This window comes from Lotus japonicus, chromosome 1 (genome assembly GCF_012489685.1).
Source record: "Lotus japonicus ecotype B-129 chromosome 1, LjGifu_v1.2".
NCBI classification, from domain to species: domain Eukaryota; kingdom Viridiplantae; phylum Streptophyta; class Magnoliopsida; order Fabales; family Fabaceae; genus Lotus; species Lotus japonicus.
In genome coordinates this window covers 124,414,249-124,435,852 of record NC_080041.1, presented here as the reverse complement: position 1 = coordinate 124,435,852, position 21,604 = coordinate 124,414,249, and the positions used below count along the sequence as shown (strand labels likewise).

Here is a 21,604-nt window from a genome sequence, read left to right as displayed (position 1 = left end):
GGAGTTCCTTCGTTGGTACCCAGGGAGTTGCCTTTTCTGCTATTCGAGGAGCCGCAGCTGCGGGAGGCAGAGCTCGTGGAGGCAGAGCTCGTGGAGGCAGACCCCGTGGAGGCGGAGCTCGTGGAGGCAGAGCTCGTGGAGAGGGTGATCCTGGAGAGGGTGTTCGTGGAGGTCGAGCTCGTGGACCCAGAGGTCGCAGGGGGCGGGGTCGGGGAGAGTGATTTTATTACACTTGTTATGTGGGATCCATTATTATGTATATGTTAGGACTTTTTATGTTATGTTATGACTCTTGCCTCGTTTTATTTACATGTGTTATATTTTTAGTCTTAATATTATGACTCTTATAATGAAAAAAACAGAAACAACGACAACATATAAATAATTCAAAGCATGTAGTAATCCATGACAATAAGTTAAACGGTTACACAACCAAATTAAACATAAGCAACACCGAAAACAAAATTATTCCTCTGTGATATCGATGAAGTCATGGGGTCCGCAATCTTTTGGGAATACCTTCATGTTATATTAAGATAACAAACAGTTCCTCTAGGTGCAAACACAGCAACCTGCATGTGAAATGTATACTTTAATTAAACCATGCTTAACTGTCCAAAAAATGAAGCAAGTTTCATGTTTAGGTTTCAGACCTTTTGGAGAACGAGAACAGATCCAACAGTTATGTCATTCGCAAATTCACTGTGAGTAAATGCCTTGCGGTGGATGCTAGCATCAACAGCACCCGTGAGGTCCTAAATTTTTGAAATCGTTTGAGAAGTAAATTAGAACGGTTAGTCAAGGGGGACCAAAAGCAAGGCCTTACAAAAGCAAGGACAAGACATACCTTGAGGGTAACTTTCGCATCTCCAAACCCATTGGGAGTGCAAGATTTGATAACAGCAACAACATTCTCCACCCTCTCAACGTTCGCTGTCAGAGAGCCCAGCGGAGTGGCTATTCCCCACTCTTGCAGGGCTGATAGCCAAGCATGTGAGTTGAAATCAGGATCGGTTTCGGTTGATCCATGATCTAGCACACGCCTCACGATTTCCTGGGTCGGAATGAGTGGTGTGTTAGGGGTGGATCTACGGGCATACATGGCAGCCTGGATGGCGCCAGCCGGGCCAGGAATGAGAGGACGAGAGCTGCCAGAGTTGTTGCTTTGACCTTTGCAATGGCGGAGGAATGGATTTGGGTCTTGTTCCATCGTGTAGAAAGAGGAGTAATAAGAAGAGGCAAGACACAATAGACAGGAAGATGAGGAATGAAGAGTAAGAAGAAGAGGCAAGACACAACAGATATTTATAGCTCAGGCGTGCGGTCAAAACATTTAAGGTGTACTGGTGGATGGTAGAAGAGTGGTTGGGGCTGGTGGTTGAGAGTAATGTCAGGGTTGGTGGTGGAGGGTAATGAAAATGGAAATGACAAGAGTACATCAAATTAACATTACCAAAAGTACATCAAATTAACATTACCAAAAGTGCATCAAATTAACATTACCAAAAGTGCATCAAATTAACATTACCAAAAGTACACGCATGAACCTGCCAATCTACGATGATGTCTAGATTTTCATCATTAACAACAACCTGTGATAAGGGCCACATTCTACCAAATTACAGAGAGTTTACAAATTAATATTACACAATACAAGAACATTCAATCTGTGGTGATGTCCACATAGTCCGCATGACCACTAAAAGCACCAAGCCAAGCTTGGAATTGTGCATCATACATGCCTAAACGTGGACCATATAGGTTGCGCCAGTATTTGGAGGCAAGATCACTGTGCCATTCCCACTAGGGAGCAATAGTCGGCATAGGATGTCCAGGAGTTAATTGGAGCTGCATTTTAGAGAATAACCATAAAATTAGATAACTTCCACATACAAAAATTAATCGACAAGCTAGTAGGCAACTAAAATATTAGTGTATTTGGTCAAAATATACCTGTACCCAGTGATTTATCACATGTCCAATAGCTATAACAGAATGCTCATCTCGTGGGCCGGCTCCTATCAGTGGAAAGTATGTGTTACAACCCATAGAGGATAAGGATACGAGAACCAATTGGTACTTTGTGGCAACAAGGTATCCCATCTCTGGCAGTTGAAACCATTTGTCAGGGGTGGCCGGGTCACCAATAGGAAGAGTGAGACGATTATGTAAGCCATAAACAACATCTGTGCCCCACATCCTATTATACATTACCACATTGGTCTCAAGTTCTTGTATCAATGTAGCCCTAACCCAAGGCCAACCGTCCTGACCGGCGGAATGCCCCATTAATGCAGCAATGGATCTATAGCCACAGTTACCATCATCCTCAACATCTGTAATTGTGCCAATATATGGATGGAGAAAGGCTGGAAAGTTACACATGAAATGGCTTGTATCAGACTTCTTCACACGCTTCTTCCTCTTTGCTGGTTGTGAAGACTTCTTTTCCTCTTTAATCTTCTTGTCTGTAAGTTCAAACGCTGAAGGATCACGAGTCAAGGATCCTATTGCTCGACCCTTGGGTTGTTTGCTCTCTTTCAACTTAGGAGTGCGGTTGGACTTTATCCGAAGCTCAGGAGTACATAGTGTACTCCTTTCAGGACAATATATCGCTTGAAGCTTCCTCCTTACCATACTCTGCCCTCCAGTATCCAAAGAATGGAAATAACGTGTCAGTGCCTCAACTTCTGGGTGCATCTCTCCATGGTTTAGTCCGCAAATATCTGAGCTGCCAGTATCTGCAACAGGTACATGCTCCCAACTTAGGCTCTTCCAGAATGGATGAATGGCCTCGTACGGAATCCTCTCATAATCTGCAAGTTCACAGACATGTTACATTGAATCACAAATATAAATAATTGGAAGTAGTTGAGAGGAGAGTGGTTGACCGGTAACCTGCAAGTTGACAACCGCAAGGTAGTCCATGAGTCTCTCTCAATAAGCAATCGCATCTGCCGCCGCAGGCTCGCATTCTTGTCAGTTCAGCATCAATGAGTTTCAGGCATTTGATTGACACAAATCCCCTAATATTTGTGTAGAAAGGGGTCTTGAAAAGGTGATCAATTTTATTCATACTGCGCTCAAACGATGCTATTATCTCAGTGTGGCGATTGGTGGTCAAACTATGCGACGCATTCCATGATGTGGCCAGGTCACCCTTACTGTTCCGCAACATCAACTTCAAGCTGGCATGTGCACCTTCAGCCCTGCAAACCAACAACGCACATGTAAGAATTAATATTGTAATAATCTATGAAATGAAATACATATAACAAGTCATAACATAATTTTTGTACCTGTTACTTGTTGTTCCAAAATGCATCACATGATTTGTCCATGCCTTGGCAAATTTCTGCTTGTGGACCAACCATGTAGTAGAACAATAAGTGGCAAATTTCAACTTGTGTTTATGCTTGCACATGTTAAACAATTCAATCCAATGAGCTTCAAATTCTGGAACTGTTGGAGCATCTACCAATTCGGCCCACTTGTCCATAACCTCTTGAGCAAAATCATCCGTGCCAACATACTCTTTGCACTTTGCCAAAACACACTTGTTGATGTGCCACAAGCATAGTAAATGGGTGGTGGTGGGAAGGCTTTGTGAAGCAGCACTCAATAAAGCAAGATCTCTATCCGTCACAATCACTCTAGGCAACCTGGATTGGTCGGAAATCAGAGACTTCATACACTCCAATGCCCAAATGTAGTCCTCTGTGGTCTCACTGCCAATGTAACAGAATGCTATTGAGTATGTTTTATCCGTGGAGGTCAGGCCAACAATCTCGAGCAAGGGTAGTTTGTATTTGCTGGTCTTGTATGTGCAATCCATGATCACTACATATGGGAATGTGTTGAAAAGTTTGATGGCATTCGGATGAGCCCAAAATATATCTCTAATCACTTCCGATCCGAGTTCATTTCGTTCGAAGTGAACATACTTCTCACCGTCCAACTTCTTCAGCAAGTATTGTATCTCTGTCAGTGACCCACGAACGGATTGTCTGAACCGCTTGCAAACACCATAAATTTGTTGGATGGTAGTCAAGTTTGAAGGATCTTTTTCCTTCAAGGACGCCAACATCTTTCTAGGTGGAACCCAAGTCTTAGCCTGATTTATCACGTCCTCCTTCGCCTCACTATTCAGTCTACCAGCGTAATTGTGGCCAACTAGTGACTCAGCTGCGAGATGGATGTGTCTACCGTCCATCACCTTCAACCACCAACCTTTATCATCTTTCGTACGTCGTCCTTTTAGCCTAAAAGGACAACCTGTCTTTTGTGTTGACGTTCCTTCAACAAGATCCGGTTCTCTGTAGGGAATATACGCACCATGCTTCTCACACCCCAGAATGACATATTCTTTTCTTCCCTTCGCACCACTATCAGACTTTGTTGTCACCAAAACAAAGTTATTTGCCATAGAAATGTCGCGAACCCATTTCATAAGATCATCTTTCAAAGGGAAACGCTGTTTCAGGATAAACAAGGCATAAGGCATAAAACAAGGCATAAACAAAGCAAACAAAGCATGCAAAAATTTGTGCAATGAGTACCTGATCAGTATGATACAAATGAGAGACATCTATAGATATAATCGGAGGTTCAGCTAGTGATGGTTGCTCCTCTGGATTATCATTTTCCAATCCAGCAGCATGTATCAATTGTGATTCACCAAAGAAAAATGACTCTGTCATCCCTGGAACAAAAACGGTAAATCAATAACCGACCCTATAACGGTAAATCAAATTCCGGTATAATAACGGTAAATCATAATCCGATACATTAACGGCAATTCATTTACCGATTCGATTCACGATTCAGCAGCCTAAATTACCAACTTAACTAACTAAACTAACTACTTAAACTAACAACTAACTACTTAAACTAACTATAAATAAAGTACCAAAGCTAACACCACTTACCAGAAGTTAAAAGCTTTCCCTTGGTGGTGGTGGTGGTGGTGGTGGAAATGTGGAGATGGTGGTGGTGGTGGGAAGGTGAAATGTGAGGGAGGAGTGGAGTAATGGTAGAATAAGGTAGTTTGGGCGAGTTATGGGGGGCTGGTGGGGGGTTGTTGGAGGGAGGAGTAATGGTGGAGGGGTTGGTGGAGGGAGGAGTAATGGTGAAAAGGTGATCAAACTGCCAGATTACCAATCGGTAAATGATATACCGATATCAATATAAGAATCGGTTAATGATTAACCGATATTGTTCTTCGTGTTCTGGGTAATGGGATAAAGGTGTTCATACTGAGGAACAATAACGGTAAATCATTTACCGATTGTTATTTTGACATCGGCAAATCATTTACCGATGGGTAGATTTGGAATAAAAAAAAAATGCTGGGGCGCGTAGCCTATAGATGAGGATAGCAACTCCAACCCAAAAAAAATCACACTCATTACAAAACCAGAGACTTAATCAAGCTAAATTACAAACTGTCAACATGAATCTGAGCCCCACTCAAATTAAATCAGCCAGTGGACAACAGCAACAAATACTTGAACCTGCATTGATCGTGCTTAATCATATTCAGAACTGATTCTAGATTGACTTGTTCGCCTTTAAAAGCAACGGAATTTCTGAGTAGCCAAATACTCCATATTCCAGCAAACCAAATCACTCTCCACTTTACTTTCTGAGATTTGCCTTTCCCCCAAGCTTCATGTTGTGCTAAGTGTGAAGACCCTTTGATTGGTAGAACCAGTGTGACCCCCAACCAGTTGTAACACGCCATCAAAATGTACATGAAGAGCACCTTCCACTTGACTTCTGCAGAAGTAACAGCGCCCTCCCAAGTTCTGCTCCATTCTTAGACCTCTCTTCATCAGGTTGTCCAAAGTTGGTAATCTCCCAAGCAAATTCAACCACTTTGGAAGGGTCTCCAAATAGCATCAAAGAACTGATTCCCGTCACCTGCTGCATCTGAAATCTGTAGCTTGTAAGCAGACTTTACTGTATAGACACCTTGAGGATCCAGCGTCCATCTCCACCCATCTCGTGATTCTTTGCTGACCTGAACAGAGAATACATCCTGCAACAGGTTATTTGGCCAAGAGGTATGCTTTATCCAATTTTTGGCCAATTCATTTGTGTCAAAGTTGATAAAATATAACTTCCAGGTCGTTTCAACTTACACTTTTGGCCTTTATGTTGTATTGCAACTCTTGTATGCTATATCTAATTTCTTGGGCCTTATCTAAAATTAATCCATGAACTTGTGTATATTTTTCAGGGCTTGGTTTGTGCTATGAGAAGAAAATAAAATGTCTGCAGTGGGAGTGGGAGGAATTGGGAATGGAGGAGGGAAGGAGTACCCAGGTTACCTGACTCGTTTCGTCACCGTGACATGCATCGTGGCAGCCATGGGTGGACTCATCTTCGGCTACGATATTGGAATTTCAGGTAATCCCACAACTTTTTTTTAAAAGCCAAAATAATTAAAAAACTAGCATACCCAAATATACACATTTTAATATATTTTTTTTGAAAGAATACATATTTTAATACTTAGTATTTTGGACAAATGATTTTCTTTACATTTTAATATTCATAATTATTGAGTGCTTGGTGGCTAGGAATTAGGTGTTTGGGTGTTCTCTTGTTTCTGTTTTACATCTGAATTGTCGCGAAAAATCCCCTTTTTTTAGTTTGTGTGGTGTTTTTAATTATGGTTCAGATATTATTTAGAGAGGGGATTTTTATTTTTACTTATTTGAGAGAGTCATGTTCTCAAGATTATTTTGATAATAATCAATTTTGCTGTCCGAAAAAAAAATATTCATAATTGATTTTACAGTTTTGTTACGTTGAAGCCACTGTGTAATTTACTAGAATGTCATATTTGTTAATACTATTTATTTGGAGAGTTGGAGAGCGCTTGCTGCCTTGGTTAACACTTAATACTGTCTATGCTTAATTTTATTTCTGGCTTTTGTTTTCCTTAACCAACTTGTTAGCTGATTTGTATGAAATGAAAGGGTTAGAAATATAATAGTAAACCATTTATTATCCTTTCCCAACAACTCATTTCATGAATGATTTTATTTTATATTTCTAACTGAAAGTATGTCCAACACAGTGATTTCTAGTTTAGCAGGTTTCAAATTTCAGGCTCACCCTTTTGCCATTTCATTAATCTAGTTTCAGTTCTAACGTTTCTTTTTGTGTTTGTTTGATGGATTTTGTTAATCAGGTGGGGTGACTTCCATGGACCCATTCTTGCGGAAGTTCTTCCACTCAGTGTACTTGAAGAAGCAAGAGAAGAGCTCCCCCAACAAGTACTGTCAGTACGACAGCCAGGTGCTCACCATATTCACCTCGTCACTGTACTTGGCGGCGCTGCTGTCATCTCTGGTGGCTTCCACCATCACGCGGAGGTTCAGCCCGAAGCTTTCGATGTTCGTTGGAGGCATGCACTTCGTCGTCGTTGCACTCCTGAATGGCCTTGCCCAGCGTGTTTGGATGCTGATCGTGGGGCGGATCTTGCTCGGGATTGGTATAGGGTTTGCCAACCAGGCATTATTTGTGCTTTCACATGATTCTATTTCGTGCTATTACAATTTTATATTTCAATTTTATTATTTATAAATTAGAAATTATTATTTAAATTTGAGGGTAAAATACAAATAAAAATGCAATGAGTAAATTGTTCACTTCTATCATAAATATATTATTCAACAGTATGATTTTAATTCTATTCCAGTCAGTGAAGTTTTTTGCTGTGGGACTAAAATATACATGTCAACATAATATATTACCATTACCATATTTATTCTATGATTTTGCAATGAGTAAATTATTATTACTGGTTGTAAACTCTCCTTTTGTTCTCCCTTTGTATCCTGTTCTGTACTTCTGTTACCTTGATTGTGGTTAACGTGTTGTTGACTCTCTTGGTTCTCTGTACAGTATCCTTTGGATGGAGTACCTATTTGTACTCCCTTTAATATTATTCGGCTTATCTAAGAAAATAATATATTACAATTTTTTTAAATCTGTATTATAGCTATATTCTATAAGTTTTTGTACATGGTATAAAATCATGGAGAAAGAAATAACTTTTCTTTGCTTTTACGATTTTCCACTATAATTTTGATATCAACCTGATTTTCCACCATGTAACCAAAGACGTACTTTGTTATTTTAATCCATTAAAATATTATTTCATAACTAAAATTAAATAATTATAGACAACCTAGCTATAAGGTACTGTAATCTCATAAGATTCCATTTTCTTTCGAAAGTCTTCCATTTCCTTTGAGCAGAGTTCTCTTTCACCGTAATTTCACAGGAGAACTCTGCCATGGTTTTAAATGTCTTAAAGACATAATACACTTGACTTTTGGCCTTGAGTAGGTATATCCACAATTTCCTGCTTAAATATTCGTCCACAAATGATACAAAATATCTGCTTCCACCCAAAGAGTGTGTCTCAAATGATCCACACACATCTGGGTATACTACTTTCAGCAACTCAGTTGATCCAGGGGAGTAAAATTTCCATATGAAGTGTTAGAATTTAGCATAGGTAGACAAACAGAGGAGCAAAGTATAAACGTATGGCATTTATTGATTGTCACACAAGTACATTGGTGGAGAGTATCTAGAGTTTCTCCACACCCTCAATTGCAATGCTGATCCTATATATAGGCAGTGTTCTACCGACTTAGATATGTCGGTTTACATTTTTTAATATTTGGTTGTTTCCAGTTGTTTAGACAACATTTCAGACTAGGTAGCAATCTAAATTTCTCTAGAAAATTGCAGCACTTTCTAACATGAAGTCCTAGGTTGCTTTCCTATTAGAAAGTTTTCACCAATTTTCTTTAGAAATTTAATCTGAGCCAAACCAGGCACCACCTCCTAAGGATTCAATAGACTCAAGTCTTTGAAATTGAGTTGGCATAACCTCAGGTGCCACAACTAGGAACTATCATCAAGTACATCGATTAAAAAACACCGAGACTCAAGAGTAGAGATGTTCACCTGAAAGATTCTATTATGTGCTAGAGGTGCCCTCAGCATCTTCCTTTTATGGCAATCAAACACTTCCAAGATGCCTTCACACATGTTCATGGTGAATCTTTTTTCGAGTATCTGCCCCCATACTGATCAAATTACTCTCATTCCAGGAACAAATAGGACACCAGTAATTAAATCATTAATCTAAAGTAAAAATTTAAAATATATACTGCAGGTTTTATTTTGCTTGTTAATTCTTTTGTCATTTTCTTTGATTAACAGTCTGTGCCACTCTACATCTCTTTGATGGCTCCATACAAATATAGAGGAGCTTTAAACATTGGCTTCCAGTTGTCGATCTCATTGGGCATACTGGCCGCCAATGTTTTGAACTTCTTCTTTGCCACGATTAGAGGAGGGTGGGGATGGAGGTTGAGTTTGGGTGATGCTATGATCCCCGCACTTATAATAACAATTGGGTCATTAGTCCTCCCAGACACTCCTCATTCCATGATTGAGCGGGGAGATCACGATGCAGCCAAGGCTCATCTTCAGAGAATCCGTGGAGTGGATGACGTGGATGAAGAATTCAATGACTTGGTGGCAGCTAGTGAAGTCTCTATGCAAGTGGAGCACCCTTGGAGGAACCTACTGGAGAGGAAGTACCGACCCCACCTCACCATGGCCATATTGATCCCATTATTCCATCAATTTTCTGGGATCAATGTGATCATGGTCTATGCACCTGTCCTGTTCAGCTCCATTGGATTTAAGGACGATGCTTCACTCATGTCGGCCATGATTACCGGCGTGGTGAACGTCGTTGCTACTTGTGTATCCATATATGGAGTTGATAGGTGGGGGAGGAGAGCTCTTTTCCTTGAAGGAGGGGTTCAGATGATGATATGTCTGGCCGGAATTGCTGCTGCTATCGGAGCAAGCTTTGGAGTTGATGGGAACCCTGGACATTTGCCACCTTGGTATGCTACGGTTGTGGTGGTCTTCATTTGCCTATATGTAGCAGGTTTGCCTGGTCATGGGGCCCCCTTCGTTGGTTGGTGCCCATTGAGATTTTCCCACTGGAGATTCGCTCAGCAGCCCAGAGTATCACCGTATCGGTGAACATGATCTCCAGTTTCTTGGTGGTGCAGATTTTCCTGACAATGCTTTGCCACTTGAAGTTCGGCCTATTCATCTTCTTCAGCTTCTTCGTATTCTTGATGACAGTTTTCATCCACCTCTTCCTGCCTGAAACTAAGGGCATCCCAATTGATGAGATGGGCCAGGTTTGGAGGGCGCACCCTTATTGGTCCAGATTTGTTGAGCAGTGAAGCAATTGATGAAGGTCAGGACTCTTACTCTTTAATTAAGACAATATGTGATTTCTCTCAAATTAAGTTGTAGTTGTAATAATCTGTGTTTTTACCTTATGCTTGCAGTGATAGTGCACCGGTATGCTGGATTTACATTTGAATATCTTGTGTTCAAGACTCTATGTTATACAGATAATGGCGCACTAGTGCAGCACAACTATCCTTGTCCCAGTGGTTGGTGCCTATTTATATGTTTAAGTGGTCCGGGGATTGAGTCTTCCTTGTAGCTCTTTGCTTCACTTTTGACCAGATGTATAGAAATTTTAAATTTTGTTGTCTGATACTCTTTAAAGTATTAATTTGGGACTTTATCTATAACTTTTAACATATCGTTCTGAGGTTAAGTCTATTCAGATTTCTGGTTGAATCAATCTTCTGGAATGTGCGGTCTCCCTCTTTCAAACAAGTTTGTCATGTTGTCTGTCTCTTTTGTGAAATGTTGTCCTGTCTTGTTTTTGTTTTTGTATGGGCTATATATATGTAAGGTTTTGCTATTAAGGTGATTGGAAAGGTTTGGCATATCAATAAAAAGTTATTTCATAAATTATGAAGCATCTGATCCTTTCTATTTATCTGAGGTAGTATATATTAGACCTGAGCAAGAGTGTGCGATTATAAGATCAAATAGTTTGGTTGTTTTTTGAGCTAGCATTGGAAAATTCTTGGTGAATGGTACAAAAGGAGTGTTTTATGAGTTGATTGCTTTAGGTTCCAATTTCACTTGTGGATTAAAAGTAAGCAATTTTTCAGTTGTTTGTAGGTGCTTTGATTGGCCTCCTATTGTTTCAGGGTCTTGTGTTCAATCTTCTTGTAGTGGTTGGATGATTTGATGAAGAATGGGTTACGGATGAGGGGTGTCGTACCCTTGAAAACCTTCTGCAAATTGAAGTGAGGTCTTGTTGTTGCTATTGATTTGGAGGTGTGGTGTTTGAGTCGCAGTGACGACCAGGTAGGGTGATAGTACGGCTGTGTAGTATTGGCTGAGTTTGAGTAGATTAGTTAAAAGTTAAGATAAATTAATGGCATAATTGACATTTTAAATGAGTTTTTGGGCAAAATTTGTAATTTTAAATAGTTAAAAAAAGTATTTCGCAAAAAAAAAAAACATATCGTTAATCTTGATAGTAATTTTTAAATCCTCTGTCAAATGTGGTCTGCTGATGTTGTTGTTAGGCTGCTGCATAATTGTGTCCTTTCTTTGTTGTTGGTATTATGTGTTGGGTGATGAGTTATTACCCTTTATGGGCACAGTTGGGCTTTCCCATTTAATTGGGTTTAATTCTTCATTTACATTTTCTTTTTCTTCTTCTTATTCTATGTATTAAGGGTTGGAGTACCATTTATACTCCATTTAATGCATTATTCTAGTTTATCAAAAAAAATATTGTATGATTAATTATACAACTTCTAAAATGAATTCATATTTTGGCTCCCTCTAATATTTCATTCAAGTTCCGCCACAACAACACACCAAATTGTAAAATAAAATAAAGATGATTTTCATTCCGTTGACTAAATTCATAATGAAACAATATAAATTATGAAAAATACAAGAAACTTACATGTTTTCATGAAGATAGTAAATTAGAAGAATGAAAAACAACAAAGTAGAAATATGCAAGAAGAAAAAATTGGAACAAAATCAATGAAAAGTAAAAGTAGAATGAAGACTTCATTGTACCAAATTAGAAGAAAGGATTATCATTTGATCGATTTAGATGATAATAAAACAAGGAAACTCAAAAGAAAAAAAGAGCAAGAAACTTACATTAACTGAAGATTAAACTGTCATAAAAAGCGAAGCAAACATCATAAAATTATGCAAGAAAAATATGAAACAAAATTAGAGAAATGATAAAAGATATGACTTTAACCGTTTAAAGTCACAACCGGAAGTGAAGAAAAAGTGTTTTTAAAATGGAATAGAAGTTACGAAAATATCAAAATATTGTTGATAATCAATAGCATAAACAAAACAGACATCAATAACAAAAGTAAAATAAAAGGGTATATATCTTTCATCAATTGAATCAGCGATAACAACAAGCATATTATGGATGAAGACCGAATCTTGCCGGGGTGGACCAAAAGATAAGGAATAAGAAGAATGAATAGGAGAAAAAAGAAGGACTCTTAATGGGTGAAAGCTGATGATAGAGAAGAACGTCGACGTCTAAGAATGAAAAATGACGAAGAAGAAGTGATTGATGGAGAAGAAGAGATGAAGATAAAAAATCTAACCTGATGGAAGATCTTTTTTTGCAGAAATGATATAGTTAGAGAATCCAAACAGAAGAGATTTATTGCGCAAGAACAAAGGTGCTGGAGATCCAGATGGGAAAGATGAAAATAATTTCAATGAGGAATGAAAAGAAGTTTTGTATATGAGAGGAAAAGCTCTTGCTGATTTTTATAACCACAATCAGGAGCTATAAAAGCAACAAAGAAAACAGCTAAGAACGTGAAAAGACAACACAAAGGGTTTCATAAGAAAAGGGTGCACTGTTAAGATTGGCCATTGAGTAAGCAGTAAAATCAAAGGAGCACAATGAGACCAAACCTCTCATGAAAATTTTAACCAAGTAGCATTTTTGGAGGAGCACACTTGGGAGAGAGTCTCATTAAAACCTTGCTATGAAAAATACAATGGAAAAATCCTAGGCAAGGAAAAAGAGTACCACAATCACCAATACAGCTAAAATTCCTCCAAACACCACTCCATAAACCGAACAGAAATTACAATGCAAGACATCCACAAAAAGGATAATCTTTACAGAAACAATAAAACATGAACCTCCTCTAGTCCAAGGGCAACAACCAACAGTGACGAAATCACAAACAAAACTAACTTCCTTTCATTTGTCAAAGCAAATCAACATCACGTTGCACCTTGAAACCCATAACAGCAACTGCAATTCCTTTACTCCTTCGAAAAAACTTCCCTGCTATAGCAGTAAGCTGAACGACAGCTAACGGCTGCGTCTAGTGAAACTGACCCACGGTGCTTCACTTTTATTTTTTAGTGATAAGACTAAAATACCCTCATCTCCCCATCTGTGTTTTTCCCCTGTTTCTCTATCCACAACTTTCATCAACTTCTCCGGTGAGGAGTTCATGCCAAAACCAATTCACAAGAACAGAAATCTATGACATATACGAAATAACCCATATAATTAACACGATCCTCTAAAGCTAAGATGGATCATCATGCTCTTCCAATTATGTGTAACAAAAATTCCAGAGCAACCATGTGAAGACTTTTATGCCCAAAAACATGAGGAACATGAGAATTAAGGGATAAAGTTTGCAGATCATGTTGTTGATTTGAGGGTGCAGTGCTTAACGCAGAGTCAATTAACAATAATTGGAGTCAATCAAAAATAACATCAAAAGAATAAAGAAGATTGAAAGGTTAAAATAAATAACCAGATCTATTTTACATTGGATCCCAGTGCTCAGATTTGCAGTGCACTAGCTAGAGAAGAAAACCAATTCAAAATTTGAAAGTTAGCTAAAAAATAAATCTCAGACAAACGATGGTGCTGGTGGCTTCGGCGATGAAACCCTAGAACAAAGGGAAAGAGCACCATGATTTTTTTTTCAGATCTGCTTTTTGCTGCTTGTGAAATTGAAGGAGCTTTCTTTGCTTTTGCCTGAGAGATGAGTCATCTGAATGTCGCAGGCTCCGGCACTAGGATTGGATTACTAGATGCTGGGATTGGAAGATTTCCACAGGAACCACGACGTTGTTGTTGAACTTGTTCGCGTCGTGGCCACGAACTTGACTGGGCTCGGTGCTGGAGTTGATGGCGTGAAGGAACCGAGAGATGATGACGTCACATCGGAGAGCTCGGAGGAGGTGCCACCGGAGAACTTCCGGTCCTGGTGGCGTTAGATATGAAACTAGGAAGAAGCTTCTGGAGTGTGGAGGAAAAGGATATTATTGGAATTGTAGTTTTAAACTTGATTCAATCTAAGCCATTGAATTGTTTAATATTATATCAGATGGTGTTTATGAAAGTGAAGCACCGTGGGTCAGTTTCAAACTGACCCACGCTAGACGAAACCCAACACCAAGCCTTCCCCTGCCACAAAAGTAAATTGGCAACCTATATCTGACTTGAAAACCAAAAACACAGATCAGCAGAAGCAATTTTCAGAAGTAAAAACAGGAAACATGTGCCAACAACTGCACTAAAGAAACCACATGAATCACCAATGCCCCAGAAAACATTCATCCATGTGCATTGATTTATTAAATTTTCATTTTACTTCTAAAGTTGCAAAAACTTCTCTTTTATTATATATATAAAAAAAGATAGAAAGAGAAAAAAAATAAGGTAACACCGATTTATATCATTTTCTCTCTCTAAACCCTCTGCCTTCTCTCATCTCTGCTATCGTCTCAGCTTCCTTGGGTGGTCTTCGCGCTACCCCTGTGCACGGCGGCAACATGTCGTTTCTTGCCTATCGTTTTTCGTTTCCCCTCCTTTTCTCCTTCTCCACCTTCCTGAGATCTGGTGACCTCGTCTCTGCGGTGCTTGGCGGACCGGATCGGTGCTTTAACCTTCAATAAAGAGCTAGGCGGCGACCACTCTTGCCGATCTCTCCCTGTTCTGCTCCATCGATCCTTCCATTTGCTCCCCTTGTTCTCATCTCCAGTCCTGACGTGGTCCTCTGCTTTCCCCTATTTTCTTTGTTCCAGATCTAATGTGGGGAAGCTTACGTGATGAAAAATTTGTGGTGTTTGGTGTCTCTATTTCGTCGTGCTACTCACCGCCTCTGGTTTGGCTTTACAGTTTGGAATTGTCATAGTTGCGCACGGAATCCAGATGTGAGAGCATATGCGGCTATTAAAACTTGTGCAAACGTTCTTTCTTCCCATCAGGAAAGAAAGTGTCTGTTCAAAAGGATTTATTTAGGGAGAATGAGTCTACTGATCAATTGCAGATCAATATTTGTAACACGGGGGGTCTTTTCATATGTTAGCGACACGTCTAAGCAGGATCCAACCACTGAGGACCCATTTGAGGAGTTTCATTCTGCTGAACTGGTCCCAACAAAGGAATGATGAGTCTTGGTGGCAGCATAGTTGTTGGGGGTATGTGTTGGGGCTATTATTATGGAAAAAGCTTTTCTTTATTTCCTTTTTCTTATATGGATTTGTCAACGAACAAGCTGGGGTTACAGTGTTGTTCTGTTTGTGCTAAGGCGTTCTCATGCCATGGCTAGGTTGATGCTCCCTTTGCTGAGGCTGGTTCTGTGCTCTGTATTGGGCAGTACTCTTGTTTAGGGCCTTTGTTGTGCTCTGCGTTTGTCGTTGGGCGTGGTTATGGGAGTATGGTTCGATTTTGTTATGCCTTTGGTCGATATCTTGTGCTAATTCATGCCCCCCAATACCGAGATAAAGTTATGTTTTTGTTGGGTTTGCGAGGCTTACTCTCGCCACTTCTAAGTCCCTGACAGAATCCTCCTCTCGTTGGTTGTTTAATGCTTGATTAAGGTTAGGCCCTAGCCTTATGGATGTGGCTCTGGGTTATTATGCTGCTTATGACTATTTTACGCTAAAGAATAGTATCTTACCAGATCATCAGAAAAAAAATACAAGTCATAATCATTGATGGTGATAAACATAGCACTGGAGGATCATTAATAGAGGGAAAAGTGAACAAAAAAATCCAAAGAAGAAAAACAAAGAATCCAAACCCCACTTGCATCATTTTCCTAAAAGATAATGGACAATCCATAGTCACTGAGCTTTGCCAATAACAACTTGCAGTCTGCAACTAAAATATCAATGAAGGCAAGTCACCAATGCTGGTTAGTTCAGACAATTGCCATATATCTTGAACACCATCATTTGTTACAAATGCCAACATGCCAACAAAGCATTAGTCCCAAACATGTCAAGTCTCACAACATCGAAGTCTTCACAGTATACAAAATGACATACCAGTATCCAGAACCCAAAAGTCCCCCAACCTATAAAACTCAGCCGTTAAGACGAGAAGCAAATAAACAAACACACATTTCTGGTGAGAGCATCAAATGTGATAAGCATTAATCTTAACTCTTAACCATACATGGATTATCAAGTTGAGATTTATCAACTTAAATCTAATCTTGACACATGTGATTGTATAAGTTCAATTACACAATATTCATCACAGAAACCCATTACAAGAGAAAATAAAACACCAATATGCAGAAAAATGAAGTGATGAGATAACACACAAACACAAAGCAATCTCGACGAATAAGGATCGGCAGCGGATGGTATTAGAGTCCGGGAGCGATGGAACTTGAGAAGCGAGAGGGAGAGGAGGACTGACTTGAAGTGAGAACTAGAGGGAGAGAAGGAGTGATTGCAGCGAACAGGAAGGTAGGGATCGAGAGGGTTAGGGTTAAAAGCAGAGGCGTGTGCTGAGAAAGAAGAGACAAGGAAAGGGTTGAAAGCATACATCTTAAAACAAACCTCATAATAGAATTAGTCACCTACCTTCAACGGCTCATGGTTTCCCTTTGCAACTGGAAAATCTTCACGGCCTGCGATCTCACACTATCCTTTTTGCACATTAAAAACACAATCAAGAACACATTCCAAACACATGAAACACATTCCTGTGAGGATGAAAACAAACACATACCAAAAGCAAAGCATTGCGCGTGGCATCTTCAGTAGCAGCATTACCAAAAACGGAGGTCAAACCCAGGACATCCACCTCTGGAGTTTGAAATGCCATCATGATTGCCATACTATCTATAATTATTTTATTAATAATTAATATTTAATAAATTTTATATTACTTTAGTTTTTATCTATATGAGAAATTTAAATATTTATAATTAGTATTTATATAATTAATAATATGAAATATTATTAATGGAAATCAATAGTGTTAATATTAATGCAAAAATCAAACTGCATTAATATTTTTAATTTCTTACTTGTATACGTATGGTAAATTGTGATATTTTATAATTAATAGTTATTATTATTAGTAATAGAATTTTTTTAATAACCAATTAAATTGTTATTAATGTAAAATTCAAATAGATTCAAGATTAAAAAAAATTCAAATAAATTTTACTTATATATAGATGGATAAATCGAAAGCTTATTGTAGGGTAAGTGAAAATATAAGAGGTGAGATTATCAATATTCTAGAAACATGTTGAAGGTGTTGTTTACACTATTTTCTTTGTTGGTGATTCTTGCAACAAACATGTTGATAGTACATGTTCATGGTCGAATAAGTGGTGCTGGTTTTTCGTTCTACCCAACTGTTACTGTGCGTATTACAAATGATTTGGTGGGTAGTGGTTTTACTCAGCTCCTTGTCCATTGTAAATCAAAGGATGATGATCTTGGCAAACATTATCTTCAAAGTGGGCAGTCCATACATTGGTCCTTTAATGATAACTTTTGGGGCACTACTGAGTATTGGTGCACCTTTGGATGGAACAGTGTGACCAAGACTTTTGATGTATATAAATTCAAAAACGATATGTGCGGATCACAATGCTGGCGAAGTATTAAACCAGATGGAGCTTACTTTTATTTGGGAAAAACTCAAAAGCGCTGGGAAAAAAGATACTCATGGTGAAAACTTTAAGCCATTATTAGTTTTACCTAATGGAAAAATAAACTAAAAATTATTAAGTATTATGAACCATGTTATATTAATAAATGTAGCGTTTTATCTCAAAATTATTTAATAAAATGAATTTCTCCTATATTTAATTACCTTTTTCTTCCTATGATTTATTGCAAGCTTCTTTTTAACTCTCTAAATTATATGTATCTTCCCCTCATGTGAGTTATGGTGACTGAAAGATTTCATAAACTCTTATTTGTTACATACTTATTTAATTTGTGAGCCTACATATATATAACTAATCATGTATTATAGTTATTTTAAAGATTACCCCTTAAAAACAACGTTAGGTGAACTCGTGGCGCAACAAACAGTGGCTGTTGCAAAAATGACGGGAAATTTTTTCGCGGCGGTTTAAACTGCCGCTATTTGTGACTCCAGCTGCCGCGAAATGCCCAGTTTGTAGTAGGCGATTAATCGTCTCCTCCCCCCTGTAGACATAGTGGGCAGCTAGCTTCAATGACAAACCGGATAACCTTCCTCTTAAAGAGGTTTTTAAGAGTTGGTAGCCGGTCTTGCACCGCCTTCCAGATTATATGTATTTTGTAATATGCACGTCTTTTCTTACTCAACCCTAAGCTTGCGAGGCCTACGCCTGACCTACATTCGGATCTTGCGGCCCAAGCCTTGGCATGTGGCCTTTCATATGCCAAATTTTAAGGCTCGGTCTGGCCTGGCCTACGAAGCCTGTTTGAAAGCCTACTTACCTAAAAATAACCTCTTAACGAGGCTAATAGACCTTGAGACTAATAGGTCGCGACGTAATAGGTTAACGAACTTATAAGCCTTCACAATTATTATTGAATTTCTATTTTGAATATTGGAGAATCCAGTTAAAAAACTCATCCTCAACAATACTAAAAGGATTTCTTCTTAGGAGAGAACGTTTTTAATTTAGGTTTTCATCTTAGTATTTCTTCTCTTTTAGTTTTTTTGTGCTTTTCAGACATGATATTAAATTTATTAATATTATTTTTTGTTACAATTAAATTTATTAATATATTAGTATAATATATTTATTAAATTATAAAAAATTAGGTAAATAAGCCGGCCTATCAGACCTAATAGGCTTTTTTGTAAGCCTAGACCTAGCATTTTTAGCTAATCAAGCTTTTTAAAAAGCCAAAGCCTGACATTTTTAGCAAATAAGTCTGGCCTAGGCCTGACTTTTGGTAGGTTAGGCCGTAGGCCCCTGACGAACCGCCTGGCCTATTTCCACCCCTAGGGTTGAGGAATGAGATATGGGGAATTGCTGTCCCCAATCTATACAAGGTAGCAAGAAGAATTCATAAGGGTTTTGGACTTATTTACTTTTGAGGTAACTAAGTGTTTTAACCACACATATTTTTCTTTGGTTTTCCTGTAGAGATCACATAGCTAAAAAAAATGCTACTCAAATTCAGATGTATTTATTTCAATATTGCATGTATCATTTATGTGCATAAGGAAACTCATTTATGTATAAGGTTCCAACAAGAAGATACTACCATAAAACTATCACTACATAAAAACCTTCACAACAGTGAATACAAATCCACTTAAAGAGCAGACTTGATGCAAAGGATGGGTTGCTGAATCCATGGCATGATATGAATTGAGGTCTTAGTTAGAGTTCACATGGAGTACGCAAGTGTCGGCGTGAGATTAATGAAGCTCTTAATTAGGATTGACATGATGTACTAAAAATGTCAGCATAGATTGACTTGAACTCTTAGTTTGGGATGATTGGAAGTCTTAGTTAGGGGTGACTTAAAAGCTTAGTTCAGGTTGACATAAAGTACTCACATTGTTAGCTTGGGTTGAATGAAGCTCGTAGTCAAGATTGACATGTAGTACACAATAAGTGTCTCTGAACTGTGCTCTAAGTTAAGGTTGATATCAAAGTATCGGTGTGATTCAATTAACAACCCTATTAAAATAGTATTGTGCATGATTCTCATGTAATTTCCTAGTAACATAGTGGTTATTGCCATTGTGATAGTGCACAGGGTAAGGAGGTTCACAAATTGGGTACGAAAGAAACAACAATATAATCCCCCATCTATCTATTTATAATATAGTAATTGAGAAACGCGCAATCTAACGCCGCCGTGTCAACGTTTACACTTCTAGCAATTGTGTCCACATCAACAATTTTGATCACGTCATTCACGTGTCACGTTGTAATTTCTAAAGGATTGCACAAAGCTAGACATGAACTCAGTAAAAACCTCATTTTGTTCTTCCCCAATCCTCTTGGTCGAGAACCTCACGAAGACACATACTCTGCCTGCAACTACAACGATTTACCTTTGTCCGCCAAATCGCTTTCACAACCGCAGTCCTTACTCTTTCCAGACCGTGCTCTCTGCAATTTCGGCGGGCACCATGACAGCATCAGAGTTCGACTGAGATTGCAGCTTTCATTCTCTTTGGCTCGGCTGAATAGAGACAAAGGTAAATCTTCTCCCTTTCCCTTTTTCATTCAATTTGTATTTTGGTTTTGTCCCTCCTCGCATCCTCCTTCTCGCCAACTTCTATGTCGTTTCCAGTTTTCCTTTGCGTAAATCTAACACTCTCGCGGTAAAATCGGATTGTGCTACGAATCGCTTATCTTCTCCTAACGAGGCATGGTTTCAAGTTTCAACATTTTTTTAGTTCTTAATTTAACTGATAACTTTGAAATGCACGAGATGCGTACTGGGAAACTTAAACCTCCGTGATTTCCACCACATTCTTATTAACTTTTCCTCTGAAGCCTTTGTGTCTGATATGATAACACATCCAATGCTCTCTATGAATTGTGAAGACATATTTTCCACTTTCTGTTTGAGAACATGCATTAACTGCTTTGATGGTTAATATTCTGATGTTATGGTTGAAACGGTTCACCGTCGTTGGTTTATAGAAAAGTTGCAGATTTCATAGTACTCCATAGCATAGCTTAAAGATGGATACATGGATCCTAGCTTGTCTCATTTTCATTTTTAAGTAAAACCGTTTATATTTTGTGAACCATATATTCGGCAACCTGTTTGCATCGGCCTATCCAACAACCAACAGTTGCAATCAGTGCCAAGTGATAGTGTCTGATCCATTTCTGCGATTGAGACACTCTAATTATGTGGCATATTTCATACTTGAATGCATTATCTCAAGCAGTTTCACTGATATAGTTGACAAGTTAATTATCAAATTTATCTCTTTTATTCTTCAGAAAATGTGGAAGAGGATAGATTTTCAAGAAGAAGCATAATAGATGGAGGAAAATCCAAGACCAATGATTGATTACATGGAGAAAGTTCAGGTAGATATTACTTTTAACACGAGGTAAATATTGGTGCTATTTGCAGAAAATATGTATGCTTCCCTTCACGGTAGATCACTGACTGTGATTGCATCATCTTTGCTCTCACTATTGGATCTCTGTTCAGGATTTATATTTCGGTTCACTTCTTATGCTATTGAGCAAACCATACATTTACCTGTACCCAATTGGCAAGAACAAGATGCAACATTAATTGAATTATTTTTTTGCCTTATCTGTATTTTTATCTTAATACAAGCAATTTCTCTTTATCTCTTCATTCTTTCTAATAGCATCACTTTCAGTTTGCAAAATAA

General features: G+C 38.5%; 2 protein-coding genes and 1 pseudogene across 2 annotated transcripts; 1 reads left to right on the top strand and 2 right to left on the bottom strand.

Moving 5' to 3' along the window:
• Positions 1-3: 3 nt before the first annotated feature.
• Positions 4-1,399, bottom strand: LOC130732605 (uncharacterized). Its single transcript, XM_057584617.1, has 3 exons — positions 848-1,399; positions 654-755; positions 4-572 (listed from the first exon to the last, which is right to left on the bottom strand). The coding sequence occupies exons 1-3, from the start codon at positions 1,208-1,210 to the stop codon at positions 522-524; spliced, it is 516 nt and encodes a 171-aa protein (XP_057440600.1). The 5' UTR covers positions 1,211-1,399; the 3' UTR covers positions 4-521.
• A 404-nt stretch (positions 1,400-1,803) lies between these two features.
• Positions 1,804-3,085, bottom strand: LOC130723925 (uncharacterized). The gene is made up of 3 exons (XM_057575079.1): positions 2,899-3,085; positions 1,954-2,816; positions 1,804-1,848 (listed from the first exon to the last, which is right to left on the bottom strand). The coding sequence occupies exons 1-3, from the start codon at positions 3,074-3,076 to the stop codon at positions 1,804-1,806; spliced, it is 1,086 nt and encodes a 361-aa protein (XP_057431062.1). The 5' UTR covers positions 3,077-3,085.
• Positions 3,086-5,459: 2,374 nt separating this feature from the next.
• On the top strand, positions 5,460-10,836 carry LOC130732603 (sugar carrier protein C-like; annotated as a pseudogene).
• Positions 10,837-21,604: the final 10,768 nt, after the last annotated feature.

What these genes read in the sequence shown, in the direction of transcription:
- LOC130732605 (XM_057584617.1), bottom strand. Translation starts at nt 1,210, where the DNA reads ATGGAACAAGACCCAAATCCATTCCTCCGCCATTGCAAAGGTCAAAGC. An exon ending in ATGCGAAAGTTACCCTCAAG is followed by an intron (nt 756 to 847) that starts GTATGTCTTGTC and finishes TCAAAAATTTAG; the next exon opens with GACCTCACGGGTGCTGTTGA. An exon ending in CTGTTCTCGTTCTCCAAAAG is followed by an intron (nt 573 to 653) that starts GTCTGAAACCTA and finishes TTTCACATGCAG; the next exon opens with GTTGCTGTGTTTGCACCTAG.
- LOC130723925 (XM_057575079.1), bottom strand. Translation starts at nt 3,076, where the DNA reads ATGAATAAAATTGATCACCTTTTCAAGACCCCTTTCTACACAAATATT. An exon ending in TTGCGGTTGTCAACTTGCAG is followed by an intron (nt 2,817 to 2,898) that starts GTTACCGGTCAA and finishes GTGAACTTGCAG; the next exon opens with ATTATGAGAGGATTCCGTAC. An exon ending in TGATAAATCACTGGGTACAG is followed by an intron (nt 1,849 to 1,953) that starts GTATATTTTGAC and finishes TCTAAAATGCAG; the next exon opens with CTCCAATTAACTCCTGGACA.